This window comes from Callithrix jacchus, chromosome 16 (assembly GCF_049354715.1).
Source record: "Callithrix jacchus isolate 240 chromosome 16, calJac240_pri, whole genome shotgun sequence".
NCBI classification, from domain to species: Eukaryota; Metazoa; Chordata; class Mammalia; order Primates; family Cebidae; genus Callithrix; species Callithrix jacchus.
Window position 1 is genome coordinate 56,985,385 of NC_133517.1, and position 26,752 is coordinate 57,012,136.

The 26,752-nt window shown below is 52.5% G+C and overlaps 1 protein-coding gene across 3 annotated transcripts in view; it reads left to right on the forward strand.

Moving 5' to 3' along the window:
• AGO2 (argonaute RISC catalytic component 2) overlaps positions 1-26,752 on the forward strand; it is a 121,549-nt gene that overhangs the window by 82,381 nt on the left and 12,416 nt on the right. For all 3 annotated transcript variants that reach the window (XM_035277310.3, XM_035277311.3, XM_078353096.1), the window contains 10 exons: positions 403-522; positions 677-799; positions 4,987-5,120; positions 7,391-7,575; positions 9,006-9,165; positions 12,239-12,329; positions 15,000-15,194; positions 16,539-16,673; positions 23,288-23,389; positions 26,535-26,734. In XM_035277310.3, coding sequence (XP_035133201.1) covers positions 403-522; positions 677-799; positions 4,987-5,120; positions 7,391-7,575; positions 9,006-9,165; positions 12,239-12,329; positions 15,000-15,194; positions 16,539-16,673; positions 23,288-23,389; positions 26,535-26,734 — 1,445 coding nt within the window. The remainder of the gene's footprint in view (positions 1-402; positions 523-676; positions 800-4,986; positions 5,121-7,390; positions 7,576-9,005; positions 9,166-12,238; positions 12,330-14,999; positions 15,195-16,538; positions 16,674-23,287; positions 23,390-26,534; positions 26,735-26,752) is intronic.

Below are 26,752 nucleotides of genomic sequence, written 5' to 3' on the forward strand. Positions count from 1 at the left end.
TCAGGCAGGGCTGGGTGGCTCCGGTGCCTTATCCCACAGGTAGACGTCCTTTGCACCTGTAGCCGCTTTCACACCTGTGGCCCTGAAGACTGGAGAGGGCCCAGAAGGGCCGGTGTCAAGACACAGCCCCGCTCGCCTAGTGGGCTGGCCACAGAGGCTGTGGGGTCCGTGGGGTCTGCGTGTTTGCCTGACGCTGGGTTTACTTAGCAGGTATTTCTGTTGTGAAGCAGAAGGCCATGGAGCAGGAGCCAGCCCAGCAGCGACCTGCCCAGCGCTTGACAGCCCAGGGATGAGGCAGAGACCGTCCCGGGCAGAGCCAGGCCACCAGCCCCTGAGCCCCCTGCCGGCTCCCCTGGTCACACCAGTGAGGCGCTGATGCCTGTCTCTGCGTCTTCTTTGCAGGTCTGTAACATAGTGGCAGGACAAAGATGCATTAAAAAGTTAACGGACAATCAGACCTCAACCATGATCAGAGCAACTGCAAGGTCGGCGCCTGATCGGCAAGAGGAGATTAGCAAGTTGGTGAGCGTCAGCCCCACGTGGGGCACCCCACGCCCTGAAGAGTCCAGTTCGGTTGCCCTGGCACAGAAACCCCTGATGCTTAGAATGGACGTGGCTGCTATAGAGAGTGGAGCCCCCCGCCCACTCCGTGCGTTTTCTTTCTTCCCTTTGCCAGATGCGAAGCGCGAGTTTCAACACAGATCCATACGTTCGTGAATTTGGAATCATGGTCAAAGATGAGATGACAGACGTGACTGGGCGGGTGCTGCAGCCGCCCTCCATCCTTTACGGGGGCCGGGTACGTGCAGGGCGTCGGGGTGTGTGGGGCTGCGGGGCCTGTGTCTGCCCGTGACCCCTCTGAGGTTCTGAGCTGTCACCCTCGGTGTAGACCATGTTGCAGTAGGAGAATCCTTTCTACTCCAGGCTGAGCCTGTAAAAAGCACGGGACTTAAAGGAATGACTTTCCTCAGACCTTTTTAAGGTTTTTCTGAATTATCCTTAATATTTTGAAAAGATAATTTGCATTAGCCCATGAAAGTTTAGAGAGCACCATTCTTTGTGTGATAGATGCTCATCAAGGATTGAATTACTTCCCAGAAGCCTGTGCCACTTTTCTATTCTCTAACTTTTGCTTTGGGGGTGTTTGGTAACAGTTTTTTGTCCTTACTAATTTAACTTCTAGGTTTTGTTGGGTTTTTTTTTGTTTTTTTTTGAGGTGGAATTTCGCTCTTATTGCCCAGGCTGCAGTGCAGTAGCACGATCTCGGCTCACCGCAGCCTCTGCCTCCCAGGTTCAAGCAATTCTCCTGCCTCAGCATCCTGAGTAGCTGGGATTACAGGGATTCACCACCATGACTGGCTAATTTTTTTGTATTTTTAGTAGAGATGGGGTTTCTCCATGTTGGTCAAGCTGTTCTTGAACTCCCAACCTCAGGTGATCCACCTGCCTTGGCCTCCCAAAGTGCTGGGATTACAGACATGAGCCCTAGTTTGGTTTGTTTTGAGACAGGACCTTGCTCTGTCATTCAAGCTAGAATGTAGTGGCATGATCATAGCTCACTGCAGCCTCTAACTCCTGCAGTTCAAACAAACCTCTCGCCTAAGCCTCCCAAGTAGCTGGGAATACAGACAGGAACCACTGTGTCCAGCTCCTAACGTATACTTTTTATCAGTGTGTAACCAAAGGTGTCCTGGGCACTGAGCCCTTTGGGGTCTTCTCTCTTTTCCTCCTGGGCAGGCCCTTGTGTTCAAGCCCAGCATGTCTGGCTGGTGGGCAAGGCCCGGAGGTGACCACACTGGGAGGGACCCCAGGGCTCTGCAGGGCCTTCGTGTCAGATGTCACCGACTTTCTTAAGCACCTGGCATCCATGGGAGAGCCTGCCTGACTTTTCACACCCTAGTTTCTACCTAATGGAATTTTATTCTCACCCTCAAGACCCATAGCAAGGTTTTGGGGTTTGATTGCTTGTTTTTTCTCTCTTATTTTAAAACATAGTTCTGGGCTAGGCACGGTGGCTCACATCTGTAATCCCAGCACTGTGGGAGGTTGAGATGGGCGGATTGCTTGAGGTCAGGCATTTGAGAACTGCCTGGCCAACATGATGAAACCCCATCTCTACTAAAAATACTAAACTTAGCTAGGCATGGTTTCTGCAATCCTGGCTATTCAGGAGGCTGAGGCAGGAGAATCGCTAGAACCTGGGAGGCAGAGGTTGCAGTGAGCCGAGACTGCACCACTGCACTGCAGCCTGGGTGACAGAGTGACACTCATCTCAAAAACAAAAAAGTAAAGTTCTGTTTTGGAAATGTTTCAGAATTCAGAAGATATAAAACAATTAGAGGAAAAGTCTCTTTTTCCCAGTTCTCTGTTGCCCTCTCAGGAAGCAATTGGTGTTATCTTTCTCCTTTGTAAAATCACCCAGGGATGAGTCACCCCTTTCTGTGAAAATAACAGCATTACCTATATTTCTGCGCTTCGCTGTTTTCTAGCTAACCTTTTCTTAGAGCTCTCTCCGAGAGGCTGCTGCCGTTCTGTGTTGCTGTGCGTGTGTGTCTTGTCCTGGTCCTGTTGCTTGGAACCCCATCACGTGGGGGTCTGCGTCGCTGGAGGTGGCCACAGCCACTCCCCGTCTCTCCAAAGGGAGTCTGAGCAAGGCCCTTTAGCCCCTCCATGGCTCCAAATGCTGTATAAACACAGCCCAGGCCCAGGAGGAAGAGCGCACGATTCCCCATCACAAGTCAGGGAGGAGACGCCCGGGGAGGGTGAGAGGAGTGTGTGACACCTGTGGGGGATGGAGCTGTTGAACCCAGCACCACTTCACAGCTCTGCTGGCTTCTGTTCCCTTGGGCTCCTGCCTCTTAGCAAGGGCTGGTTGTCCGAAAAACAGAAGAGCTTGTGTAAGCCAACCTTGCAAAACTCTGAGTGTAGGAATTAAGAGAGTGTGTAGGTGGGGCGTGGTGGCTCACACCTGTAATCTCAGCACTTTGGGAGGTCAAGGCGGGAGGATCACCTCAGGTTAAGAGTGCAAGACCAGCCTCTGATCAACATGGTGAAACTCCATCTCTACTAAAAAATACAAAAATTAGCTGGGCGTGGTGGCACACACCTGTAATCCCAGCTGCTTGGGAGGCTGAGGCAAGAGAATCACTTGAGCATGGGAGGTGGAGGTGACAGTGAGCTGAGATTGTACCACTCTACTCCAGCCTGGGCAACAGAGTGAGACTCTGTCTCAGAAAAAAAGAGAGTTTGTAATTTGTTTGAGACAGTTTTGTTCTGTTGCCCTGGCTGCAGTGCAGTGGTGCGATCATAGCTCACTACAGCCTTGACCTTCCAGGCTCAAGAGATCCTCCGGCCTCAGCCTCTCAAATTGCTGGGACCACAGGGGCACCACCACACCCAGCTAGGTTTTCAATGTTTTATAGCGACAGGGACTATGTTACTCAGGCTGGTCTTGAACTCCTGGGTTTAGGCAGTCCTGCCACCTCAGCTGGGATTACAGACGTGAGCCGCCGCACTTGACTGAGCTTGTAATGCTTCTGTTAATGCATGAATGCATTCTTCCAGACTTCTAAAACATTTTAATAGGAGGAAACACTTCTGGCCCCTACCCTGCCTACCCCCTGGTCCATTGTGAGTGCAAAAACCCAAAGTATCCTTCAGAAAGCATAGTACACAGCAGGAGTTCTTGACCGGGGATGGTTTTGCCCCCCACGGACATCTGGCAGTGTCTGGAGATGGTTTTTTTTGGTCACAACTTAGGGGTGGGTACGGTAGCCTATAGGGCACAGGACAGCCCAGGACAAAGTATCACCAAGCTTCAAATGTCAATTGTGCCAAGGTTGAGAAGCACCTGAGAGTAAGAGCCTGTGTTTGCACATGTGTGTGCCTGTGTGTGTCTGTGTGTTTACTCCCCATCTGGAGCCCTGGCTGTCTGTGAGACTCTTGCGCACAGGGAGGCTGGTGGGAATGGGCAGTAGCTGTAAAATATAGGAAACAAAGCATTTATTTCTATCACATGTCTGATTTCTACAGCAGGCTTGTATTGTGTAAGAAAAATGTTTTCTGCTAAAAAAACAAAAACCTCTACAGAGTAAATGATGGCGACTCAGGGGCAGCCACATCCTTTAGCGATGCCCCCAGGCCTAGGAGTGCCTATCCCTCCCACTCGGGACCCTTCCTGGCCCACCCTTTTCTTGAGAATCACTTGAAGTCAGTTCAGAGATTCCTTGGTGACGGGGCTTGGGGCTGGTCCTTTCTGGTTAAGAGCTGACAGCATATTTGCACGGCTCATGTTTCTCTTCTCAAGTGGCAGTAGCTCCCATTTCCAAAACAGCTGCGGGCAATGGCATGCTGAGTGGAAAAAGCTGTGGACTCCCTCCTAGCTCTCCTCTCCCCTTTCCACGTCACTGATGATAGAGGAGGGGAAGTGATGGAAAGCGTGGTCTAGAACAGGAGGCCTTCCTGTAGCATGCAAGCCACCTCTGTTCCTCCAGGCTACTCATGAGGTTGGATGGAGCTTTGGGTCTCCCTCCTCCTGCCTTAGCCCCCATCTGTCTGTTCATTACTTACCCATCCATCCTCCATCTGACTCTGTCTACTACCCACCCGATCGTCCATCCATCTGCCCACCCAGCCACCCACCTTATCCACCCATCAACTACCCACCCACCCACCTTATACACCCATCAACCATCCACCCACCTTAGACACTCATCAGCCACCCACTCACCCACCTTATCCACCCATCACCCACCCGCCTTATCCACCCATCACCCACCCACCCGCCCAGCCCCCTCCACCGGCCCATGCATCTAACCCTCCTCCCGGTTGTCTGCATCACTAGGCAGGTCAGAGACAGGAAACAAGAAAGTTCTTTACCTGAGGAGCTGTTGTTGGTCAGGGGGGCCAACAATGAGAGTGCCAAAGTCTAAGGTTAAAGGAATATGTCTTCCATTTTTTCTCACCTGAACTTTTTGCCATTTGCAGAATAAAGCGATTGCGACCCCTGTCCAGGGCGTCTGGGACATGCGGAACAAGCAGTTCCACACGGGCATCGAGATCAAGGTGTGGGCCATCGCATGCTTCGCCCCCCAGCGCCAGTGCACAGAAGTCCATCTGAAGTAAGGCCGCCACAGGCAGGGGCGCCGGCCTGGGTCCTGCCCGATGGGCAGCTGGAGGGAACACTTGCAGGACTGACTGTGGGTGGGGCGGGGTGAGGGCGCTGGCATGGGTTTTGATGTCAGGGTTCATCAGCCTTTCCCTGTCAAAGACCGTTGGCTGGGCCACGGCAAGACACGCAGGCCCCATCAGTGCCTCTCTCGCTGCTGGGACCCACCCTTGCAGTTAGCATCGAGTAGTGCAGACCGTAGACAGAACCAAGCAGGATATGGCCGGGCGCGGTGGCTCATGCCTGAAATCCAGCACTTTGGGAGGCCAAGGTGGGCGGATCATGAAGTCGACTTCAAGACCAGCCTGGCCAATATGGTGAAACCTCATCTCTACTAAAAATACAAAAATTAGCCAGCTGTGGTGGTGGACGCCTATACTCCCTATACAGGTACTCAGGAGGCTGAAGGAGGAATCGCCTGAACCCAGGAGGTGGAGGTGGCAGTGAGCCGAGATCACGCCACTGTACTCCAGCCTGGGCGACAGAGTGAGACTCCATCTCAAAAAAAAACCAAACAGGTTGTGAGGAAGTTTGTAAGTAAGGGCAAAAGAAAAAATTAGGTTCAATGAACTACAGTTATTTTAAAAAATAATTTAGCTCCATATTTGTGTAAATTAAGTTAGAAGGAGAAAACGAAGACCGAATCAGAGAGAGATGGGCTGGGCACAGTGGCTCACGCCTGTAATCCCCAGCACTTTGGGAAGCTGAGGCAGGAGGATCACTTGCAGTCAGGAGTTTGAGACCAGCCCATCTCTACAAAAATTATAAAAATTAGCCGGGTGTGGTGGCACATGCCTGTAGTCCCAGTTACTTGGGGCCCTGAGGCTGGAGAATCACTTGAAGCTGGGAGGCAGAGGTTGCAGTGAACCAAGATCACGCCACTGCACTCCAGCCTGGGTAAAAAAGTGAGACTCCATCTCAGGAAAAATAATCAGGAAAAGATGGTGAAATAGAGAGGTGGAAAGGCTGGGAGGATTATCTTCCTTCCCATGCAAGGGGAGTAATGAAAATAAGAGAGAAGTTTTGGTTTGTGTCTCTGCCACTTGCCCAAGTGAGCGCCGGGCCCTCTAGGAAGCCCGAGTGCCATGGTAGCGCCTACCCCTCAGCCGGGACCCTTGCCTTGGTCAGCAGAGCTGTGCCAGGGATGGGCCCAGCCAGATCTGGTGTCGAAAGCACACAGTAGTGTGGCTTGTGCCTTTGTGCCAGGCTTCAAAGGAAACAAAGTGTTTGCCCCCCACTCTGCGGGGGCAACAGGGGAGAACTCCTGCCTGGGAGGTGTAGCGGGTACCTTGGCCGTTCCAGCAAGGGCGGGCCTGGCTCTTGGAGCTGATGTCTTGCTGGCAAGTGGCTATCTATCCTTCTGAGGCCACCTTGTGTCCACACTGCCGGCAGACGAGCTGGAAGCCCAGAGAGGAGGTCTGGAAAACAAACTGAAGTAGGTGAGAGTCTGAACACGGGGGTCGCTTTCTGCCCTGTCTTCTGTCCTTGACCCCTTCCTTTGCTCTGTCCTGGAGCTGAAGGTACGGGTGGACACACACATCGTTCTTGACCTGCTGTATAATGTACAGGAAATTGGACACTGGCTGGGTTGGAGTGCTGTGTCCTCGCCCTTATTGTAGAAGGTGACATGATTCTTAGTCTTCGGCTTAAAATAGAAGCCGCTGCCCTGCCTCCCGCCCCGCCCTAGCTTCTCAAGGCCCCTGCGGCCAGCTGCTGCCTCTCCTCGGGCTGTGCCGCAGGCTGTTGTGTTTTTCTCCTGATGACGTCACGCAGTCCAACTGGGGGAAGGATGTCAAAGGATGGTGAGCTGGAAACCTCCCTCGCTCTGATGGTGCCTGCCCTGTGTGTGGGGAGAGTGCTGGCCTCCTTCACCGGAGCTCTCGGGGCTGCTCAGCAGCTCTCCAGGGACAGCATGGCATCTCCACAGCCACGAGGCAGCGTCAGCACGGTGTCAAGGCCGCTGTTACCGTGGCGGGTTAGCCACACGTGACTTTCGAGTGTACTTACACGTCTGTTGAGCACACTTCACCTTTCTCATGAGTTAGTATGTTCAGGAGACGTAGCTCTGAATTCTGGCTCTGTCTGGGACTTGAAGAAAAGCTTTGAGCTCAGTAACAGTGCTTTGGGCTTCGTAAAAATGCTGGCCTTGCTTGAGGGCCTCTGGTCCATCTGAGTTCTCTGCCATTCCCAGTGCATTGCAGCCAACTGAGCCTTCTCCTCCAGGTCCTTCACAGAGCAGCTCAGAAAGATCTCGCGGGATGCCGGCATGCCCATCCAGGGCCAGCCATGCTTCTGCAAATACGCGCAGGGGGCGGACAGCGTGGAGCCCATGTTCCGGCACCTGAAGAACACGTACGCAGGCCTGCAGCTGGTGGTGGTCATTCTGCCCGGCAAGACGCCGGTATACGGTAGGTGTGGGCGCTCCTGCTGGCTATGGGGAGAGGTCATGGTCTCTGTGGGTGTTTGTTCCTTCCACAGCCCCTCTGTGTTTCTGCTGCACTGAGAAGGTGCTCCTTTCAGGAGGCTGAGAAAGAAGAGGTGGCTTCTCATCACTGCCACATCTGTGTTCAGGGCCTTTCCATTGTCCTGTGCGACGCCATGGTCCTGGGCAGCCAGCAGCCTCAGGTGGCACCGGCCTCGGCACCTGTGTGGGCAGCACGTCCGCCACACCATGTGTGTCAGCTGGATGCAGGCACGTTTGTTTCATGCGCAGAGCATAACACTAGGGTCAGCTCCTTGCCCATGTGTCATCTCTGTGCCCACCACAGAATTTTGTGGAGTTTTGCCAAAGTCCTTCATGCCAGGGGGTCACCCACAGGGCCCCACATCCAGCCACGGACACATTATTGACACGTAAAAGCCATACTTCTCTCCTCCAAGTTCAACATCCCAAAAAAAGAAGGAAAGATAGAGCTGTTGTTGTTGACATCCTGGTGACATTGTCCTGGGAGTCGCTGTTTCCCAGGCTGCCCAGTGAGCAGCTGACCAGTTGCTTCATGAAAGAGGCCAGGAATAGCTGGGGCGTGGGGGGAGCCATGGAGCTCTTTGATGTCAGGTTTACATCTGCCAAGGATTTTGAGGGTGCCAGTGTTTTTATTTTTAACCACCCAGCATTTGCTTGCAGCCAGGGCACCGTGGTGTGAGTGGCCTTCCTTTTTTTTGTTTTTCTTTTTTTTTTAATTGAGACAAGGGCTGGCTGTTTCCTAGCCTGGAGTACAGTGGTGTGATTTTGGCTCACTGCAGCCTCCGCCTCCTGTGTTCAAGTGATTCTCCCGGCTCAACCTCCCAAGTAGCTGGGATTACAGGCACATGCCACCATGTCTGGCTAATTTTTGTTTTATTAGAAGAGACGGGGTCTCAAATTCCTGGCCCCAGGTGATCTGCCTGCCTCAGCCTCTCAGAGTGCTGGGATTACAGGCATAAGCCATCACGCCTGGCCAGTGTGAGTGGCCTTTCTAGGTCCTTCCTTGTAGCTGGGCTCTTTCTCTCTTGCTCTGGGGCCCTGGATTAGGAGTTTAAATGGTTTTGTTTCATAAACTGCAGGGATGAGTTCGACTCACCCAGCTTCCCTTCCTGAGGGAGGAGGGGAAGCCTGGCCTGAGCGAGGTGGGCACGGCCGTGCTGGAGCCTGGACTCCAAGGAGCACAGGGTCCCTCTCGGGGCCAGTGACCCTCTTCTGTTGCTGACCTTGGACAGAGGGGGACACACAAAGCCCAGCACAGTTGCTGTGGTTGCACTGCCAGATGGGGGTGAGAGGGCTGGTGGCAGCTGCCATGCTCGCGGCCAGATGAGGAAGGGGCATCAGCAGAGCTGTGTGTGTGCCTCTTGTGTCCCTTAGCCGAGGTCAAGCGTGTGGGAGACACAGTACTGGGGATGGCCACACAGTGTGTGCAGATGAAGAATGTGCAGAGGACCACGCCACAGACCCTGTCCAACCTCTGTCTGAAGATCAACGTCAAGCTGGGAGGCGTGAACAACATCCTGCTGCCCCAGGGCAGGTGAGGCCCGGAGCCTTCCCGTCCACCTGCAGAGCAGGCACCGTGGGACTCCTGGCTGGGTGGGGTGCGGTGTGCAGCGGGGCAGGGTTCCTTCACCTGGGCTAGCGCTGTCCTGACCACAGCAGAGAAAAGATACCTGACATAGATCTGGCTGCTCACGCTCTGCTAGAGGCCAGGGGCATCTGCAGGAGCTTGAGCACTGTGGCTGGGTTTCCAGGCACAGAAATTCACCCCTCGAATGCCAGTGGGCAAGGCAGAGCAGGGCATGCCTCAAGGGACCAGGAGATGGGCTTCCCACTCCATAGTAGTAACTGCTGTGTGGACCAGGGACCCCCATGCTTCCCACACTAGGCTGGGCATGGATGCTGCAACCATGGATGGATGGATGCTGGGACTTTGGACTGAAAGCTCCTCATGGGACACACTGTTGTTGGCAGCTCCCAGGCCAGGGCAGGACGTGTGGCCACCTGCCTGCCTCAGAGGCTCAGGGCTGACGGTGTGGGGAGTGATGGAGCTGCACCCTCTTGGGCACCTCCTGACCCACTAAGCATCCAGTCCGGGGGGGGCCGGGGCTTGCTTCTTCCCCTCCTCTGAGGCCACCAACCTGTGATATAGGCGAGAAAGACGTCTCCATGATGACCAGCATCTTTACCAATCCTGGCAGTTGTCTTACCATTTGGATGACAACAATAGAGAATACGTAGAATCAGATAACATGCGCATTTGTGCAGAAGGGAACCATGGAGGCTGTGGGCAGCCCCTGTGGCGTGGACCTGCTGGAGCTCGCAGTCACAGTGGGGCTCATGTGAGAAAGGCATCCTAAGCCAGTCAGGGCGCTAAATCCGCTTCGCTCTCACCATCACAGAGTTAAGAATCCTAAATTGAACTGCCTTAAGGCAATGACCCTCTGTATTTGGCAAGTGGGCGGTAGTGAGCCCCTGCTGTGTGCACAGGCCTGTGCTGGGTCACAGTGTCCTCACACCGGAACCCCAGCGGGGCTCATTGCCAGAGTGTCCTACTCAGCAGGACTGATCGGGGTCAGGAATTTCCACCCCTAGCAAGTGGACACGCAGTGCCGATGCTGCTGCATGCGGGTCCAGGCTTTGAGGGCCACCGAGTTACACACTCCTGGAAACAGTCCGTTGAATTCATCAGGGAGCAGGGTGATACCGTGGGAAGAACCCCGATTCCAAGTCGGATGGCTGTGGGCGTGGGCACAGGCCCTGCGGTGAGACAGTTTCGTGGGAATGAGCGAAGACCAATCCGGAGCTGCCTGGGAACTGAAAGTGCTGCTCCTTAGTCCACAGGTTCTGTATTTATTGAGTGCCTGCTGTGTGCAGGGAGTCTGGGCCATAATTGGGCAGCACAGGGCCAGAAATCCTGGTGGAGGCACCCAGGTGAGATGATCATGAGCCTATCACACAGGCGGCAGGTGCACAGCAGAGCTGTGGGAGGGCCGTGAGGGCAAATGGGAGACAGGCCCGCCCATGTGCAGCCCGGGGGCCACTGGGGAACTAAGTCTCCCTCCAGTCCGCTGGGGCCATCCGGAGGCACCTGTCTAACAGTGTGGCCAGCTCTGGCTCCATGTAGCTGAGAGGGGCTGGTGGCCTGTCCAGGCCAGAGCAGGGGGACAGGGGAGGGAGCACCTGGACTCTGAGCTGTTTTGAAGAGAGAGCCCCAGGGCTTTCTGGCAGGTTGGATTGGGCTGTGCCTGAAGGAAAAATCTAGGCTCTTGGCCTGGACTGCAGGAGAGACTCCGTCGGCATTAGACAGAGCGGCTGTTGGGAGGGTGAGCACCAGACGTGGGTAAACTGGACCCCGAGGGCTCTGCGGAGCATCTGAGCGCAGATGATGAGTGGACATTGGGAACCAGGAGGCTGGCGTCAGGGGAGACAGGATCCAAGAATCCTCAAGCAGACAGGTGGTACTCCAAGCCCTGGGCCTTGGAGAAGGCTGGAGTTCAAGGCCTGGAGTGGGAGGAACCAGCAGCGGAGATGGGAGAGGCTGGGGTGGGGAGGCCAGGCGAAGGGCCCTAGGCACCAAAGGAAGTGTGTCCTGTGTCCAGCCAGACGCAGCGAGGCTGGAGGTATGGCCGTGGGTCTGTGTGATGCTGAGGTCACTGGTGACCTTGGGAAGAGGAGCCTTGTTGCCGTGGCCAAGGGCACGTCTGACTAGCAGGGGCCTGGGAGCCAGCGTGAGCAGTGATGAGTTTGGCTGACTCAGGGAGCTCTGCTGGAGAGTGTGGGCGGGTAGTGAGTCACAAGCACGTGGGGACATGGATGCCTGGAGAGGGCAGCAGAGGCGAGGGCTCCCGTGTGCCATTTCCAACAGGCAGGGCTGGCAGAGCGGCCACTTCTGATGCTTCCTGACGTTGCCTGCAGCTCCCAGGCAAGGTTGGGTGGGGTGCAAGGCAGTGCACTCTCAACCCGGCAGCAGTGCCCAGAGGGAGGGGCTGTCAGCCTTGGCCTTTCCCCAGAGAGCCCGAGGCCCATGTGCCTGTCCCTGCTTCCTCGCCAGTTGCCTCCCGAGGAAGCCTCCACTGGGATACACTCAGGGTCTGAAAGTTCTCCGTGGGGTAGTTTTGCTGCCAGGGGTATGTGGTAATGTCTGAAGACACACTGGGGTGTCAGGCTGGAAGGGGTGCTGGTGGACTCCGGTGGGTGGACGCCAGGCCTGCCACTCAAGATCCGTCCAGGCTCAGGACAGCCCCCACCCAACAAAGAGCCAGCAGGCCCGGGAGGTTGGTGAGAAAGCCTGGCATGGGTGTGGCTGTGGAGGGTGGAGGGTGAGCACTCCCTGGCCTGAGCGGCATCTCCGTAGCTGTCAGCCCCTGGCCCCTCTGGTCTGGGGTGCACTCCACCCAAGCCCCAACCTCCGGCCATTCTGAAGCAGGTGTCAGACCTTGTATCATTTAATCTGCAAGGTTTTCGGCATTCCTATTAAAAGATAAGGATTCTTTTCAAAAGGATTACCTTGACACACTGACCACCTCCAAAACGGGACAATGGCACCTCCTAGGGTGAGAGGTTCAGGCGTGTCTCACCGTGGCCCCTGACACCACTCCTCTCCGCAGGCCACCGGTGTTCCAGCAGCCCGTCATCTTTCTGGGAGCGGACGTCACTCACCCGCCCGCCGGGGATGGGAAGAAGCCCTCCATTGCCGCCGTGAGTGTCAGCACTTTCCCACGGGTCTCTTATTGATGACATTCGGGACCCTGTCAAGGTCCTGCTGCCACGGCGTGGCCAGGGTTCCTTCCTGAGAGGCATGGGGTTTCACTAAGCTGTGGGATGGAGGCCAGGGTAGTGTGGGAGAGAGGTGTTTGGAGGGGATACTACAATGACACAAAATAAGAAGCAGCCAGAGGGCAGGCACGGGGGCTCACGCCTGTGATCCCAGCCCTCGGGGAGGTCTGAGGTACAAGGATTGCCCCTTGCACATGGGGGCCTGACTGGCCACGGGTAGCCTAGGGTGTGATGACCCTGCACCCCCAGGGTATGAAAACTCTGTCTAGGGACACAGCCCCAAACCTCAGCCAGGCCAGAGCTGCATCTGTTTTCCTTCTGTTGCTCTTGCGCAGTGAGCATATTGCTTCAGAACTTTCTTGGGTGAAAAATGAGGAAACAAATTTTGACCTCATGGGAGTATTAGGAAATGATGGAGTTGAGTGCCTGGCACGTAGTAGATGCTCAGAAAATGCTCACATCCAGCCTGGGCAACACGATGAACCCCCATCTCTACAAAAGTAGCTGGAGGTGGTGGCGTGCCTGCGGTCCCTGCTACCTCGGAGGCTGAGGTGGGAGGAGCCAGAGCCCAGGAGATTGAGGCTGCAGCAAGATGAGATCAGGCCGCTTGCACTCCAGCCTGGCCAACAGAGTGAGATTTTGTCTCAAAAGAAAACAAACGCTGAAAGAGAAAAAGAAAATGCTAGCCTGATTATTTCATTAGTTGGGAGGGAATATGGAGCAGGAGAATCTATCTGGGACACAGGGAAGCCATTCGAGCTGCCCAGGTAGGAAAAAACCAGCATATGATCCACTCTCTGGAGTTACCCAGGCACACTTCCATTAGGAAGCTGACATCGTGCCAGCTAATTCCTGCCGCTTGGCCCGATCCTCACAACTCCACCACACCCGTGCTTACGGTGCTGCTCACTTTGCTGAGGTGTTTTTTTGTTTTGTTATTTCGGTTGTCTTTTTTGAGACAGAATAACTGTCGCCCAGGCTGGAGTGCAGTGGTGCCATCTTGGCTCACTGCAACCTCTGCCTCCTAGGTTCAAGCAGTTCTCCTGCCTCAGCCTCCTGAGTAGCTGAGACTACAGCCACCCGCCACCGTGGCCAGCTAATTTTTGTATTTTTTCAAGACCATGTTGACCAGGCTGGCCTCGAACTCCTCACCTCAGGTGATCCACCCACCTCCACATCCCAAAGTACTGGAATGACAGTTACGAGCCGCCGAACCTGCCCATGCAGAGTCGTTTTCAGCCCTTTCCTCTGACGGCGAAGCACCACATGGCCGTCACTGAGGCACAGCAGGGCACCAGTTGCCTGGGAGGGAGCCCCGAGGGTCCTATAGCTGGGGAAAGCTCGCAGCACAGCAGGCTGGACCTCTCCCCTGTCCCTGCCTCACCTGGTCCCCGTTAGCTTTTTTTCTGCACAAATGTTGTGAAGTGTTCAACCATATCTCAGGCTTTTGGAGCCTCAGATTGTTTTTTCAAGTTTTCAGGAACAGAGAAAGCTGCATGTTTATCCCCTATCCCCACACTTCTCAATCAATAGGAACAGATTTCTGTTTATGTTAATGTATTTCTGTTTATACCAACTGGAAACATTTCAGAGCTTATTTATTTTTCTCTTGGTTTAAGAGAAAAATTATAGCCAAAGGCAGGACAAAGGACGTGGAATAGTCGAAGAATTAACTGGGAGAGAACTTGTTCTGTAAGGATTTATGAAGGAGGAGGCAGATTGCCAAGAAGCAGTTCCTATTTTTCAGTGACATGAGAGGTTTTATTTCCATCAGTGTTTTTCAAAATTTAAGGACCTCACCTTCCCCAGCCGGAAGCTGGAGCAGCACTTGGGGATTTCCCTGGTTCCCTCCATGGGCTGGGCCACCTCATCCTCACACTCCTCTGCCTGACAGAAGACCCCGTGCTGGGCTCACTCAGTCTGCCCTCTTTGTGGCCGTGGCACTTCAGTGGCTGCTGGCCTGGCTGGTGTGCCTTTGGGGTGCTGCACATTGATGTGCTTGTAGTTTAGGGGCACCCCCACCCATTGTCTTCTTTGGACTGATGAATTCAGTCACATCTGATCCCAAGCAGAGGAGAGTTCTAATCTGTTCTTTTGTTTTTGAGACAGAGTCTCACTGTGTCGCCCAGGCTAGAGTGCTGTGGCATGATCTTGGCTCACCGCAACCTCCACCTCCTGGGTTCAAGCAATTCTCCTTACTCAGACCCCTGAGTAGCCGGGCCTGGCCAATTTTTGTGTTTTTAGTAGAGATGGGGTTTTCACCATCTTGGCCAGGCTGGTCTCAAACTCCTGACCTCAGGTGATCCGCCCACCTTGGCCTCCACAGTGCTGGGATTACAGGTGTTAGCCACTGCACCCAGTCTTTTTTTTTTTTTAGCTATGTAACTTGGCAAACTGTTGTAATTTAGGACGTATTTATGAACCCTGTTGCGACGCTGAAAGCCTAAAGGCTGAATTCATACCAGCCAGCCATTGTCACTTGGCCATGACGTGAGTTCCAGGGTGGGGACACTTCTTGTCCCCATCTTCCCGGGAGTCCAGGATAGGAAAGTTTTGGGAACCCTTGACCATACTCACTGGCTATTCCCGCAGGTGGTGGGCAGCATGGATGCCCACCCCAATCGCTACTGCGCCACCGTGCGCGTGCAGCAGCACCGGCAGGAGATCATTCAAGACCTGGCCGCCATGGTCCGTGAGCTCCTCATCCAGTTCTACAAGTCCACGCGCTTCAAGCCCACCCGCATTATCTTCTACCGCGACGGCGTCTCTGAGGGCCAGTTCCAGCAGGTAGGCGCCTCTTAGAACCTTTCCTCCCCTTCTCCAGGGTCTGTAATTCACCTGTTTGTACAGCAGAACTACACTGGGTAAGTGACAGGAATGGTGTGGCTTTCATTTGGCCCCAAGGCTGATATGGTCACAGCATGGAAGGGGGTCTGGGGAGGAGATGGGACACAGGGCTGTAGACCGTGACGTGATGCTGAGTCAGGACAGAAGGAGAGGAGGAGGGGCGGGTATGGGCTTGGGGACCCAGAGATGAGGGAGAGACGCTTGAGTCCAGCTGACTCTCAGAGTAGTGCTCCATCTGAGGGCTTCCTGAGAACCTGGCTTTGCCTTGCAGCCTGTAGAGAACTGTCGGGTATCTTTGTGAGGCAGGGAGCACGTCGTGTCTGGGATGCTGTCTGCAGTGTGAGAGGTGTGCAGGCAGGGCCGGGAGGAGGGGTTGGTGCCAGGCTTTATTGAAAGTAGCGTCCCCAACGTGGCGACTGTCTGGATGTGGAGAATGGCAGGGATGGCCTTAGTGGGTCACTGCGTCTGGATGGGCAGGGGAGCCCTCACAGAGGGGTGATGGCTTTGTTGCTGTCTTTGGTTGAGAGCACCCGCAGCACCCCCAGGATAAGATGACCTGTGGGCAGGAATGAGTCCATCCCGGCCTGGAACTCGGACAATGGGTGCCCCGAATGTTTCTCCCGTTGGCTAGTGCCAATTCCTTCTCACCCCTGGCCACATCACACGTTCACTTCCTTGGGAGGTGTTAGTGAGGAAAGCAGAAGAAAGCCACCCCGGACCTGTTGAGGGAGGAGCCCCACCCAGTGGGAACACATCCTTGGTGGCTGCCTAGGAGCTCAGGAACCTGCCTCCTTGATCAACAGGCTGGATGGCACACGGCACAGCTCCCGTGTTTGCCTTCCCAGTCCGGAGTGGAGGCAGAGCTCAGTCCCGAGGCCCATGGCCTGCTGGGAGGACTAAATGGATACACCTTGACCGGCTGGCACTTCCTGGCTTGAAGCCTGCTCCAAGGTTCTGCAGGAGCCTGGCCGCTACGGGTGCCTTCTGGGCTCAGAGCCCAGCCTGCGCCCCTGGCCTTTGCCGCACCCCTGGCACACACAACCTCCTGGGCCCTGCAGGGGAAGTGTTCTCCCCGACTCTGAGCGCGAAGCCCCTCCTCCTTCATCCAGTCCTCCCTGTAGAGAGATGGCGTCTGCCCTCTGTATTTTCACCTCCCGTGAACACACTCAGTGTGTCTTCAAATCACCACGGCTGGGCGTTCTAAACCCAGACAGCACACACAGGACTATTGCTTACACGCACTACTGTCTTTAAGCTCGGCCTCCTCCCCTCCTGGGCCCCTAGGTTCTCCACCATGAGCTGCTGGCCATCCGAGAGGCCTGTATCAAGCTGGAGAAAGATTACCAGCCCGGGATCACGTTCATCGTGGTGCAGAAGCGGCACCACACGCGGCTCTTCTGCACGGACAAGAACGAGCGGGTGAGTTTCCGCAGGATGCCAGGCATGGCGCTCCCCTCAGCCCCATGGCCCGAGCCATGCTCACGGCGAACCTGTGGCCTCAGTGCCGCTGTTCCAGGCTCTGGAGTGACTCTGTCTTCCAAGGGGCCTTGTGGGGACCCAGGCTTGGGCACTAGAAAAGGCTGTCCTTGACTTGGTGAAGTCTTTTTTGTTGTTTTGGTGGTTTTGGTTTTTGTTTTCTTCCAGGATGGGGTCTGGCTCTGTCACCCAGGCTAGAATGCAGTGGCACCATCATAGCTCACTGCAGCCTCTAGTTCCTGGGGTCGAGCAATCCTCCCATCTCAGCCTCCCTGGCAACTAGGACTACAGGCATGCACCATCACTCCTGGCTAATTTTTTTTTTATTTTTTATAGAGACAGGGTCTCACTCTGTTGTCCAAGCTGGGCTCAAGCCATCCCCTTGCCTTGGCCTGTCAAAGTGCTGGGATTACAGGTGTGGGCCACTGGGCCCTACCAAAAAGTCTTAATTTATAAATCCCCATAGGCCTGGTTCTAGGCAGAAGATGTCACTTACCTAGTAGATTACCAGAAGAAGTGGCTCTGAAAAGGACCCCGTTAGAAATCACGGCAAGGAACTGCAAGAACTGGCAGAATGGTGTAAACTCAGACCCTTTCGGTGGGTCACTGCTACAGGGCTGGAAGGGGAGGGGAGAGATGTTGGCGTGGAAGCGCCATGGTTCATCTCACGGGTTTCCAGAAGGAGACTGGGGAGGAGCAAGATGTGTAGATAGAACAGCTGAGAATTCTCCGCAGCTGAAGACAGATAGGAGACCCAGGCTAAAAGCGTCTTTCATGTCCTCGTAGGGTAAGTGAAAATGAACCCACACCTTTACACGTTGTCCTAACTGCACAGCATCAAGGCTGCTGCTTAAAGAAGACAGAGCTGCCCAGAAAAAAGGCCTTAGACTCACAACCAGAGCACCATGACCTGGCCAGGGCAGGGCCGGAAGGCAGAGGGGTAATAGTGTCCACCCGGCACCCAGGAAAGAAACTTAAGAGTGTGGGGCTCCCCACAGCCGTGCCCGGGCAAGGACACAGGGAAGGCTTATTGTGCAAATGGAAGAAGAAACAGAAGTTAAGCATCACAGTGAGGAAAAAGACTATCTTCTTTGTGTGTGTGAGAGACGCAGTCTTTCTCTGTCGCCAGACTGGAGCACAGTGGTGCCTCGGCTCACTGCAACCTCCGCCTCCCAGTTCAAGAGATTCTTCTGCCTCAGCCTCCCAAGTAGCTGGGCCTCCAGGCGCGTGCTAAACGTCCGGCTAATTTTTGTATTTTTAGTAGAGACGGGGTTTCACCATGTTGGCCAGGATGGTCTCCATCTCTTGACCTTGTGATCCACCCGCCTCCGCCTCCCAAAGTGCTGGGATTACAGGTGTGAGCCACAGCCCCCGGCCGGAAAAAGACTATTTTATCACAGTAAAATAAATCATTTACCAGGCCAGGCGCAGTGGCTCACGCTTGTAATCCTAGCACTTTGGGAGGCTGAGGTGGGCAGATCTCCTGAGGTCAGGAGACTGAGACCAGCCTGGCCAACATAGCAAAACCCTGTCTCTACTAAAAAAAAAACAAATAAATAAAATAAAATAAAATAAAAACTTGCTGGTTGTGATGGCGGGTGCCTATAATCCCAGCTACCCAGAAGGCTGAGGCAGGAGAATGGCTTGAACCTGCAAGGTGGAGGTTGCAGTGAGCCAAGATGGCGCCACTGTACTCCAGCCTGGGCAACAGAGTGAGACGGTCTCAAAGAAGAAAAAAAACTAAAAATAAATAAATGGAATGATTCACCCAAAAGATATAGCATCTAATGAGCTTGAATATACCTGACACCAAATTATGTAAAGAAAAAAAATTAAAACAAAAACTAGCAGATTTTTAAGGAGAAATTGATAAACACACCATCAAAGAGGTATTTTAACACAGCTTTGTTACACTTTTTCAAGGCAAAAATGAATAAATACTAAAAATTAGGGCCAAGCATGGTGACTCATGCCTGTAATCCCACCATTTTGGGAGGCCAGGGCAGGAAGATCACATCAGTTCAAGAGTTCAAGACCAGCCTGAGCAACAAAGTAAAACCTCATCTCTCTTTTTTTTTTTTTTTTTTTTGAGATGGATTCTCACTGTGTTGCCCAGTGTGGAGTGCAATGGCACAATCTTGGCCCACTGCAACCTCTACCTCTCGGGTTCAAATGATTCTCCTGCCTCAGCCTCCTGAGTAGCTGGGCTTACAGGCACCTGCTAGCACACGCAGCTAATTTTTGTATTTTAAGTAGAGATGGGGTTTCACCAGGTTAGCCAGGCTGATCTTGAACTCTTGACCTCACTCAGGTGATCCACCTGCCTCGACCTCCCACAATGCTGGGATTACAGGCTTGAGCCACCACGCCTGGCCATGAAACCCGTCTCTGAGAGAAATTTAAAAATTAGTTGTGTATGGTCCCAGCTACTCAGGAGGCTGAGGAGGGAGGGCAGGAGAAATGCTTGAGCTCAGGAGGTTGAGGCTGCAATGAGCTGTTATTGCACCACTCTAGCCTGTCTTGAAAAGAACCCTGAAATTTGGAAAAGTGAAATGAACAAGCCAAGCCAGATCTAATAGATAGAATCTTCCCTACAGATAGCTGAGTTGACATGGAAGGGTTATAAAAGTTGGCCTTCTACCAGGACAAAGGAAGTCTCAGGAAATTTCCAAACTTCAGTCTCAAATAAGCCATATTTTTTTTATCATTATACAATTAAATTTCAAATCAACAGTAGAAATGAAGTTGAAGAATGTTTTAAACTTTCAATTCACTGCTGAGTAGCTCATGCATTAAAGATTTAACAAGAATAGAAACCACAAAGTACTCAGAACCGAACAAAAATGAGAATGTCCTGTCAAGCCTTATGCAATCCAGCTAAACAGTGCAGTCTGTAGATTTAGGCAAATTTGTTGTACAACAACAAAGAGAATGATAAAAATAAGCCTAAGGACATCGGAAGAATGGGAATAAGAGACCTCAGTCCCCAAGAGTTCAAGGGAAGGCTGAGGTGCTCATGGCCTTGGGTGCCTTCCCCTTTCCCTGGCCCCGCCCTTCCCCCACAGCCACAGATCTCTGTTGCCAGGAGGCAGGAGGGCTCCGAAGTCAGCTTACTCCTGGTGACAGCTACACATAACTTCCCCATCCTAGAATGGGAAATGAGGTAGAAACTGAAGAAATAAAACAGATGAACGAAATCCAAACCTGCTTTGAGAAGAGACGTTAGGGCCGGGTGCACTGGCTCACACCTGTAATCCCGGCACTTTGGGAGGCTGAGGTGGGTGGATCACTTGAGATCAGGAGTTTAAGACCTGTCTTGGCAACATGGTGAAACCCTGTCTCTACTGAAAATACAAAAATTAGGCCAGGCACAGTGGCTCACGCCTGTAATCCCAGCACTTTGGGAGGCTGAGGCAGGTGGATCACCTGAGGTTGGGAGTTTGAGACCAGCCTGACCAACATGGAGAAACCCGGTCTCTCCTAAAAATACAAAATTAGCTGGACATGGTGGCTACTGTAATCCCAGCTTCTTGGGAAGCTGAGGCAGGAGAATTGCTTGAAGCCAGGAGTTGGAGGTTTCGGTGGGCCAAAATCAAGCCATCGCACTTTAGCCTGGGCAACAAGAGTGAAACTCTGTCTCAAAAAAATTAAAAAAGAAGAAAAAGAATTAGCTGGGTATGCTGGTAGGTGCCTGTAATCCCAGCTACTTGGGAGTCTGAGGCAGGAGTTTCTTGAACCCGAGAGGCAGAGGTTGCAGTGAGCTGAGATTGTACCCCTGCACTCTAGCCTGGTCAACAATGCAAGATTCCATGTAAAAAAAAAAAAAAACAGGTATCAGGATCAAAAACGAAGCTGTAACTGCAGAAAAGGTGTGCATTATTTAAATCAGAATGGAGCATCCTTAACTTTATGCCAGTAAATTTGGAAACTTACTAAAAAATATAAACAGTTGTTGGTAGAACTATGTAAATTACCAAAATTAGCTCAAGAGGATAGTTCAGTAATCACTGTGGGTTTTTTGTTGTTGTTGTTTTTTATTTTCTTGTTTGTTTTGAGATAGATTCTTGCTCTGTTGCCAGGCAGGAGTGCAGTGGCGCAGTCTTGGCTCACTGCAACCCCCGCTTCCCGGGTTCAAGTTATTTCCTGCCTTAGCCTCCTATGTAGCTGGGATTACAGGCACGAGCCACCATGCCCGGCTTTTTATATTATAGTAGAGACGTGGTTTCACCATGTTGGCCAGGCTAGTCTCGATCTGCTGACCTGTGATCTGCCCACCTTGGCCTCCTAAAGTGCTGGGATTACAGGCGTGAGCCACCGCTCCTGGCCAAGGATAGTTCAATAATAATCATTAAAAGCTTCTGACCTCAAAAGGCATCAGGCACAGAGAGTTTTACAGGCAAGTTTTTTTGTTGTTGTTTTTTGTTTTTGCAACAGAGTCTCTGTCACCAGGCTGGAGTGCAGTGGTGAGATCTCAGCTCACTGCAACCTCTGCTTCCTGAGTTCAAGTGATTCTCCTGCCTCAGCCTTCCGAGTAGCTGGGACTACAGGTGCATGCCACCACACCCAGCTAATTTTTGTATTTTAGTAAGAGATGGGGTTTCACCATGTTGGCCAGGATGGTCTCCGTCTCCTGACCTCCTGATCTGCCTGCCTCAGCCTCCCAAAGTGTTGGGATTACAGGCGTGAGCCACCACACCTGGCCAAGGCAAGTTTACCAAACCTTCAAGAATGGGTAAAGTGTGGCAGAGAATGGGAAATGGGGGGAAATGACTTCACTTATTAACTCACAGTGTGAGGTTAGCCTGATAACAGCAGGTTTGTCGGGAATGTGGATGTTGTGCTGAGGTTAAAGGGCCAGGCCAGCAGCCATATAGCCTGGGCTCCAATCCAGCCTGGCGTGTCCAGCCTGGGCTCCAATCCAGCCCGTGCGTGTCCTGGCCGCTTGACTGTGAGCTTTCACTGAGCCTCCCTTTGTCACCTTGAGAAAGACATAGGAGCATTAATGAGTTAGCACTTGGCCCAGTCCCACCTCAGCCTCCCGAGTAGCTGGGACTACAGGCCTGAGCCACCACGCCCGGGTAATTTTGTATTTTCAGTAGAGACAGGTTTCTCCGTGTTGGTCAGGCTGGTCTCAAACTCCCAACCTCAGGTGATCTGCCTGCCTCGGCCTGCCAAAGTGCTGGGATTACAGGCGTGAGCTACTGTGCCCGGCCAGATGTCAGTATTCTATACAGCAATGAAAATCAGTAAACGGTATCTATCAAATGGATACATCTCAACATTGCAATATTGAGCAAAAGAACAAGTAGCAAAATATGTAAATGCGATACATGTCTACAGTTTTAAGGCTTAAAAAGCAATATGTTATAGTACTAACGGGTACCTGAAGATGTAACAAGGGCATTTGAAGTGTGTGTAGAAAGAATAAAGTCTAATTGAGATTGCACCAGGAAAAGGAAGGGGGGATATGGTCTAGAAGAGATCCAACCATTTCCAAATATTTATTTAAAAATCTAGACCAGGTTTTGTGGCTCATGACTGTAATCCTAGTCGTTGGCAGGAAGATCACTGGAGGCTGAGAGTTCACAACCATTCTGGGCAACATAGCAAGACCCTGACTCCACAGAAAATAAAAGATAAACTTAGCTAAGTGTGGCGGCATGTGCCTGTAGTCCCAGCTACTTGGGAGGCTGAGGTGAGAGGACAGCTTGAGGAGTTTGAGGCTGCAGTGAGCTGTGATTGCACCACTGCACTCCAGCCTGGGCGACAGAGTGAGACCCTGCCTCTGAATTTAAAAAATATATTTTTGAAAAAAGGTTACAAGGAAGGGAGCACACTGGAGATTGTTTTTTGTATGTACATTTGGTAAATTTGTACAACTAAAAAAAAATTCATCAGGGACCCTGCTAAATGCTGGGCTGGGCTTGTGCATGGGAGTTTGCTGCTATGGTGGCTGTGCTTGATTCTTGGCTGGCTTTTCAACCCATGTTTATGACCTTGTAATTCCACCATTGAATGCTTTTATGAACTGCTCCCAGCCTCTGGGACAGTCTCTGATGGAGCTGCCCCACTCAGGTGCTGGGCGCAAGCCTCCAGCAAATCGCAGGCGCTCCTGACAACGTTCAGAGCCCCCCAGCTCCTCCACCTGGAGCGCTGGTGTGCCTGTGCTTGGATGATGTCCTGTCGGCAGCCAGTCACCCGGTTTGGCTTTAGAGTTGTATGTTGGTGACAGTTTCCATCTTGACCTCAAATCAAAATAACACCAACAGTAGTGAGGAACTCTTAGGGCATTAAAGGCACATTCTGCAGTGAAAAGACTGCATTTAACTCATGGGCTTTCATGAGAGTTGACAGAAAATAACCCCAGCCCACATAGAACTTAACTAATTGAACTTGGTGGTTAGCACTTGTTACATTTTATTGAACACTATACCACCCAGCACCTGTATTAGCCAATTTACAAACTTCAAAATAGGGCACCCTGGCCCCCGGGTGGCACAGCTGCCTGGCTCTGCCGGTCGCTGGCCGTGTCTAACGAGATGCCTGTGTTGCTGAAGGTTGGGAAAAGTGGAAACATTCCAGCGGGCACGACTGTGGACACGAAAATCACCCACCCCACCGAGTTCGACTTCTACCTGTGCAGCCATGCTGGCATCCAGGTAAGGACGGGAGCCCCTTTTGGACAGAGTCTTGGCTATCTGCCATGTCATCCCCATGTTCAGCAAACACTTGCACTCTGGCTGGCATGTGGGACGTGGTATGAGGGGCCCAGACAGGCAGTAGCCAGGGGACCCAGGACCCAGCCTGTGTCAGGCGCTGGCGGGGACAGTGGAGTGGTCAGCATGGGATTCCCAGAGGAAGGAAGTCCCATTTCCTAGGGCTGAGGAGCAGGGAGTGCCAAGGCCCCTGGGGAGCCAAGGGTGTGGTGTGCCTGGAGCTTCGTGAGGTTTGAGCAGGAATGGGGTACTTGGGCTGCCATGGGATGGCAGCTAGGAAGGCTGCTATAGGGGCCACGTGGGGCAGCCTCCATATCAGTTCAGCCTTGCTGTCCCTCCTCGCACAATCACTGGCCAGGGCCAGGCTCCAGCCAAGGACTGGGCACTCGGAGAAGTTGGCCACGGTGTTGGTTATCAGGTTATCACCTCGAGGCTTTCCTGGGTTCCTTCCTGAGGGGACCCCCATCTGGCCGAAGGCAATGCTGGTGAGCCCTGACCCACAGGAACACCATGTCCGCAGAAACACCTGCCCCACCCGGCTCTGCAGAGCCTTGGCCTGGTTAAGGGAAAAACCTTGATCATGTGCCATCCCTGCCTGCAGTGAGCTTCATCAGAGGGGCTCTTGGATTTTAAAGTATAAGTAAGGACTTGAATATCCCTTCCCAAAGGATTTGAACCCTGGAGTTTGAGGATTTGCTATGAACTTTGTACATACCTTTAATATTACATTGGAAATATCTAAAAATGTCACATTGTTCATATGCCTGACACAGAAAGAATGGGGACTGGTTTAACCTGCGGCCCAGGAGTGGAGAGTGGGTTTCGCTGTTGGAAGCCTTAGTGAGAAGCAGGTGATGGAGTGCACGCAGGGTTTGCGACACTTCTTAGTCCAAAGCACCTGTCCCAGCCCTGGCTTCCTTTGCCAGGGCTGGTGAGATGTACCTGGGCTGTGCCCTGCCTATGTTGCCCTTCCCTCCTGGTCAGGGAGCCTTACCCAGCAGGGCTTCCCAGGCGTGTTTCCTGGGTAAACTCTTCTCCCTGAACTTTCTGCCCAAAATCTTTCTCACCGGGGATCCTTCTCTGGTGAGCTGTTTATGGCCCAAGGCTGCCACTGCTGCTGTGTCCTTAGCAAACCCACGAAGACAGATGCCCTCACTTCCCCTGGGCCCCTGTGACAGCCACTGGTCACATGCCAGGAAAGGGGTGCCAGAGCGTGTGCTGTGGAACATCAGGGACAAACATTCCACTGCCCACCAGCACCAGGGCCCTCAGCACCGGGCCAGACAGACAACGGAGCAGCTGGCAGGGACTGTGCTGCACAGGTTGTTGTGGGAAGGGCCTGGGAGGTGGGCAGGCGGGCAGAGGTGGCAGAGAGCCCCACAGTCAGCAGCTGGTGCTGCTTTCATTTCAAACAATCACCCCCCCCAGGAGGTGATGTAAAATGGTACTCATGTTCACATTCTTGCTTCTACAGTGTTACTGCTAATGTGTAACTTTTTTTTATTTGAGCCAGAGTCTTACTCTGTTGCCCAGGCTGGAGTATGGTGGCGCAATCTTGGCTCACTGCAGCCTCTGCCTCTCAAGTTCCAGCAATTCCCCTGCTTCAGCCTCCTGGGTAGCTGGGATTACAGGCACACACCAACATACCTGGCTAATTTTTGTATTTTTACTAGAGACTGGGTTTTGCCATCTTGGCCAGGCTGGTTTTGAACTCCTGACCTCACGTGATCTGCCTGCGTCAGCCTCCCAAAGTGCTGGGATTATAGGTGTGAGCCACCATGCCAGACCTAATGTGTAACTTTCATTAGAGGTTTTTTCCTTGCCATTATAAACAAATGACATAAAACATAATATACATCAATGCCACTGTCCTTGTTACATCTACTTTTTTTTTCAGTTATAAAGTCAACTGTATATATCCACTTTTAATATTGATTTATATCTTTTCTATGATTTTTTCATGTGTAAATATGTACAGTTTTACCAATGTGGGGCCATTTGCTATATATAGTTGTTATGATGCCCCCCCTTTTTTTTTTTGAGACAGTCTTACTCTGCTGCCCAGGCTAGAGTGCAGTGGCATGATCTCAGCTTACCACAACCTCTGCCTCCCAGGTTCAAGTGATTCTCCTACTTCAGCCTCCCAAGCAGCTGGGCTTACAGGGTGCACCACCACACCTGGCTAAGTTTTTGTATTTTTAGTAGAGACAGCATTTCACTATGTTGGCCAGGCTGGTCTCAAACTCCTGATCTCAAGATCCACTCGCCTTGGCCTCCCAAAGTGCTGGGATTATAGGCGTGAGTCACCACGCCCAGCCAATGATACGTTTTTTTTTTGTTTTGTTTTGTTTTGTTTTTGGTTTTTTTTTTTTTTTTTTTTTTTTTTGAGACGGAGTTTCGCTGTTGTTACCCAGACTGGAGTGCAATGGCACGATCTCGGCTCACTGCAACCTCTGCCTTCTGGGTGGGTTCAAGCAATTCTCCTGCCTCAGCCTCCCAAGTAGCTGGGACTACAGGTGCGCACCACCATGCCCAGCTAATTTTTGTATTTTTAGTAGAGACGGGGTTTCACCTTGTTGACCAGGATGGTCTCGATCTCTTGACCTTGTGATCCACCCGCCTCAGCCTCCCAAAGTGCTGGGATTATAGGCATGAGCCACCACACCTGGCTTCTATGATGCATTTTTAATAATACACATATAAATATTCTTCCACAGTATCCTTTTTTAAAAAAAAAAAATATGCATTTTTTCATTTAAAGAGATGGGGTTTTACCTTGGTCAGGCTGGTTTCGAACTCCTGATCTCAGATGATCCACCCGCCTCGGCCTCCCAAAGTGCTGGGATTACAGGTGTGAGCCACTGCACCCAGCCTTTTTTTTTTTAAACACAGTATCCTTTTTTTAAAAAAAAGATGGAGTTTCACCGTGTTGGTCAGGCTGGTCATGAACTCCCGACCTCAGGTGACCCTCCCGCCTTGGCCTCCAAAGTGCTTGGATTACAGGCGTGAGCCACCATGTCCAGCCCATAGCATCCTTTTAAAGATTCTATGGCAAGTCCAACTATCCAATTTTCTGATCTGCTTTCAGGGGACAAGCAGGCCTTCACACTATCACGTCCTTTGGGATGACAATCGTTTCTCCTCTGATGAGCTGCAGATTCTAACCTACCAGCTGTGTCACACCTATGTGCGCTGCACACGCTCCGTGTCCATCCCAGCGCCAGCGTACTACGCTCACCTGGTGGCCTTCCGGGCCAGGTACCACCTGGTGGATAAGGAACATGACAGGTAGGTGGCACGCCTGGC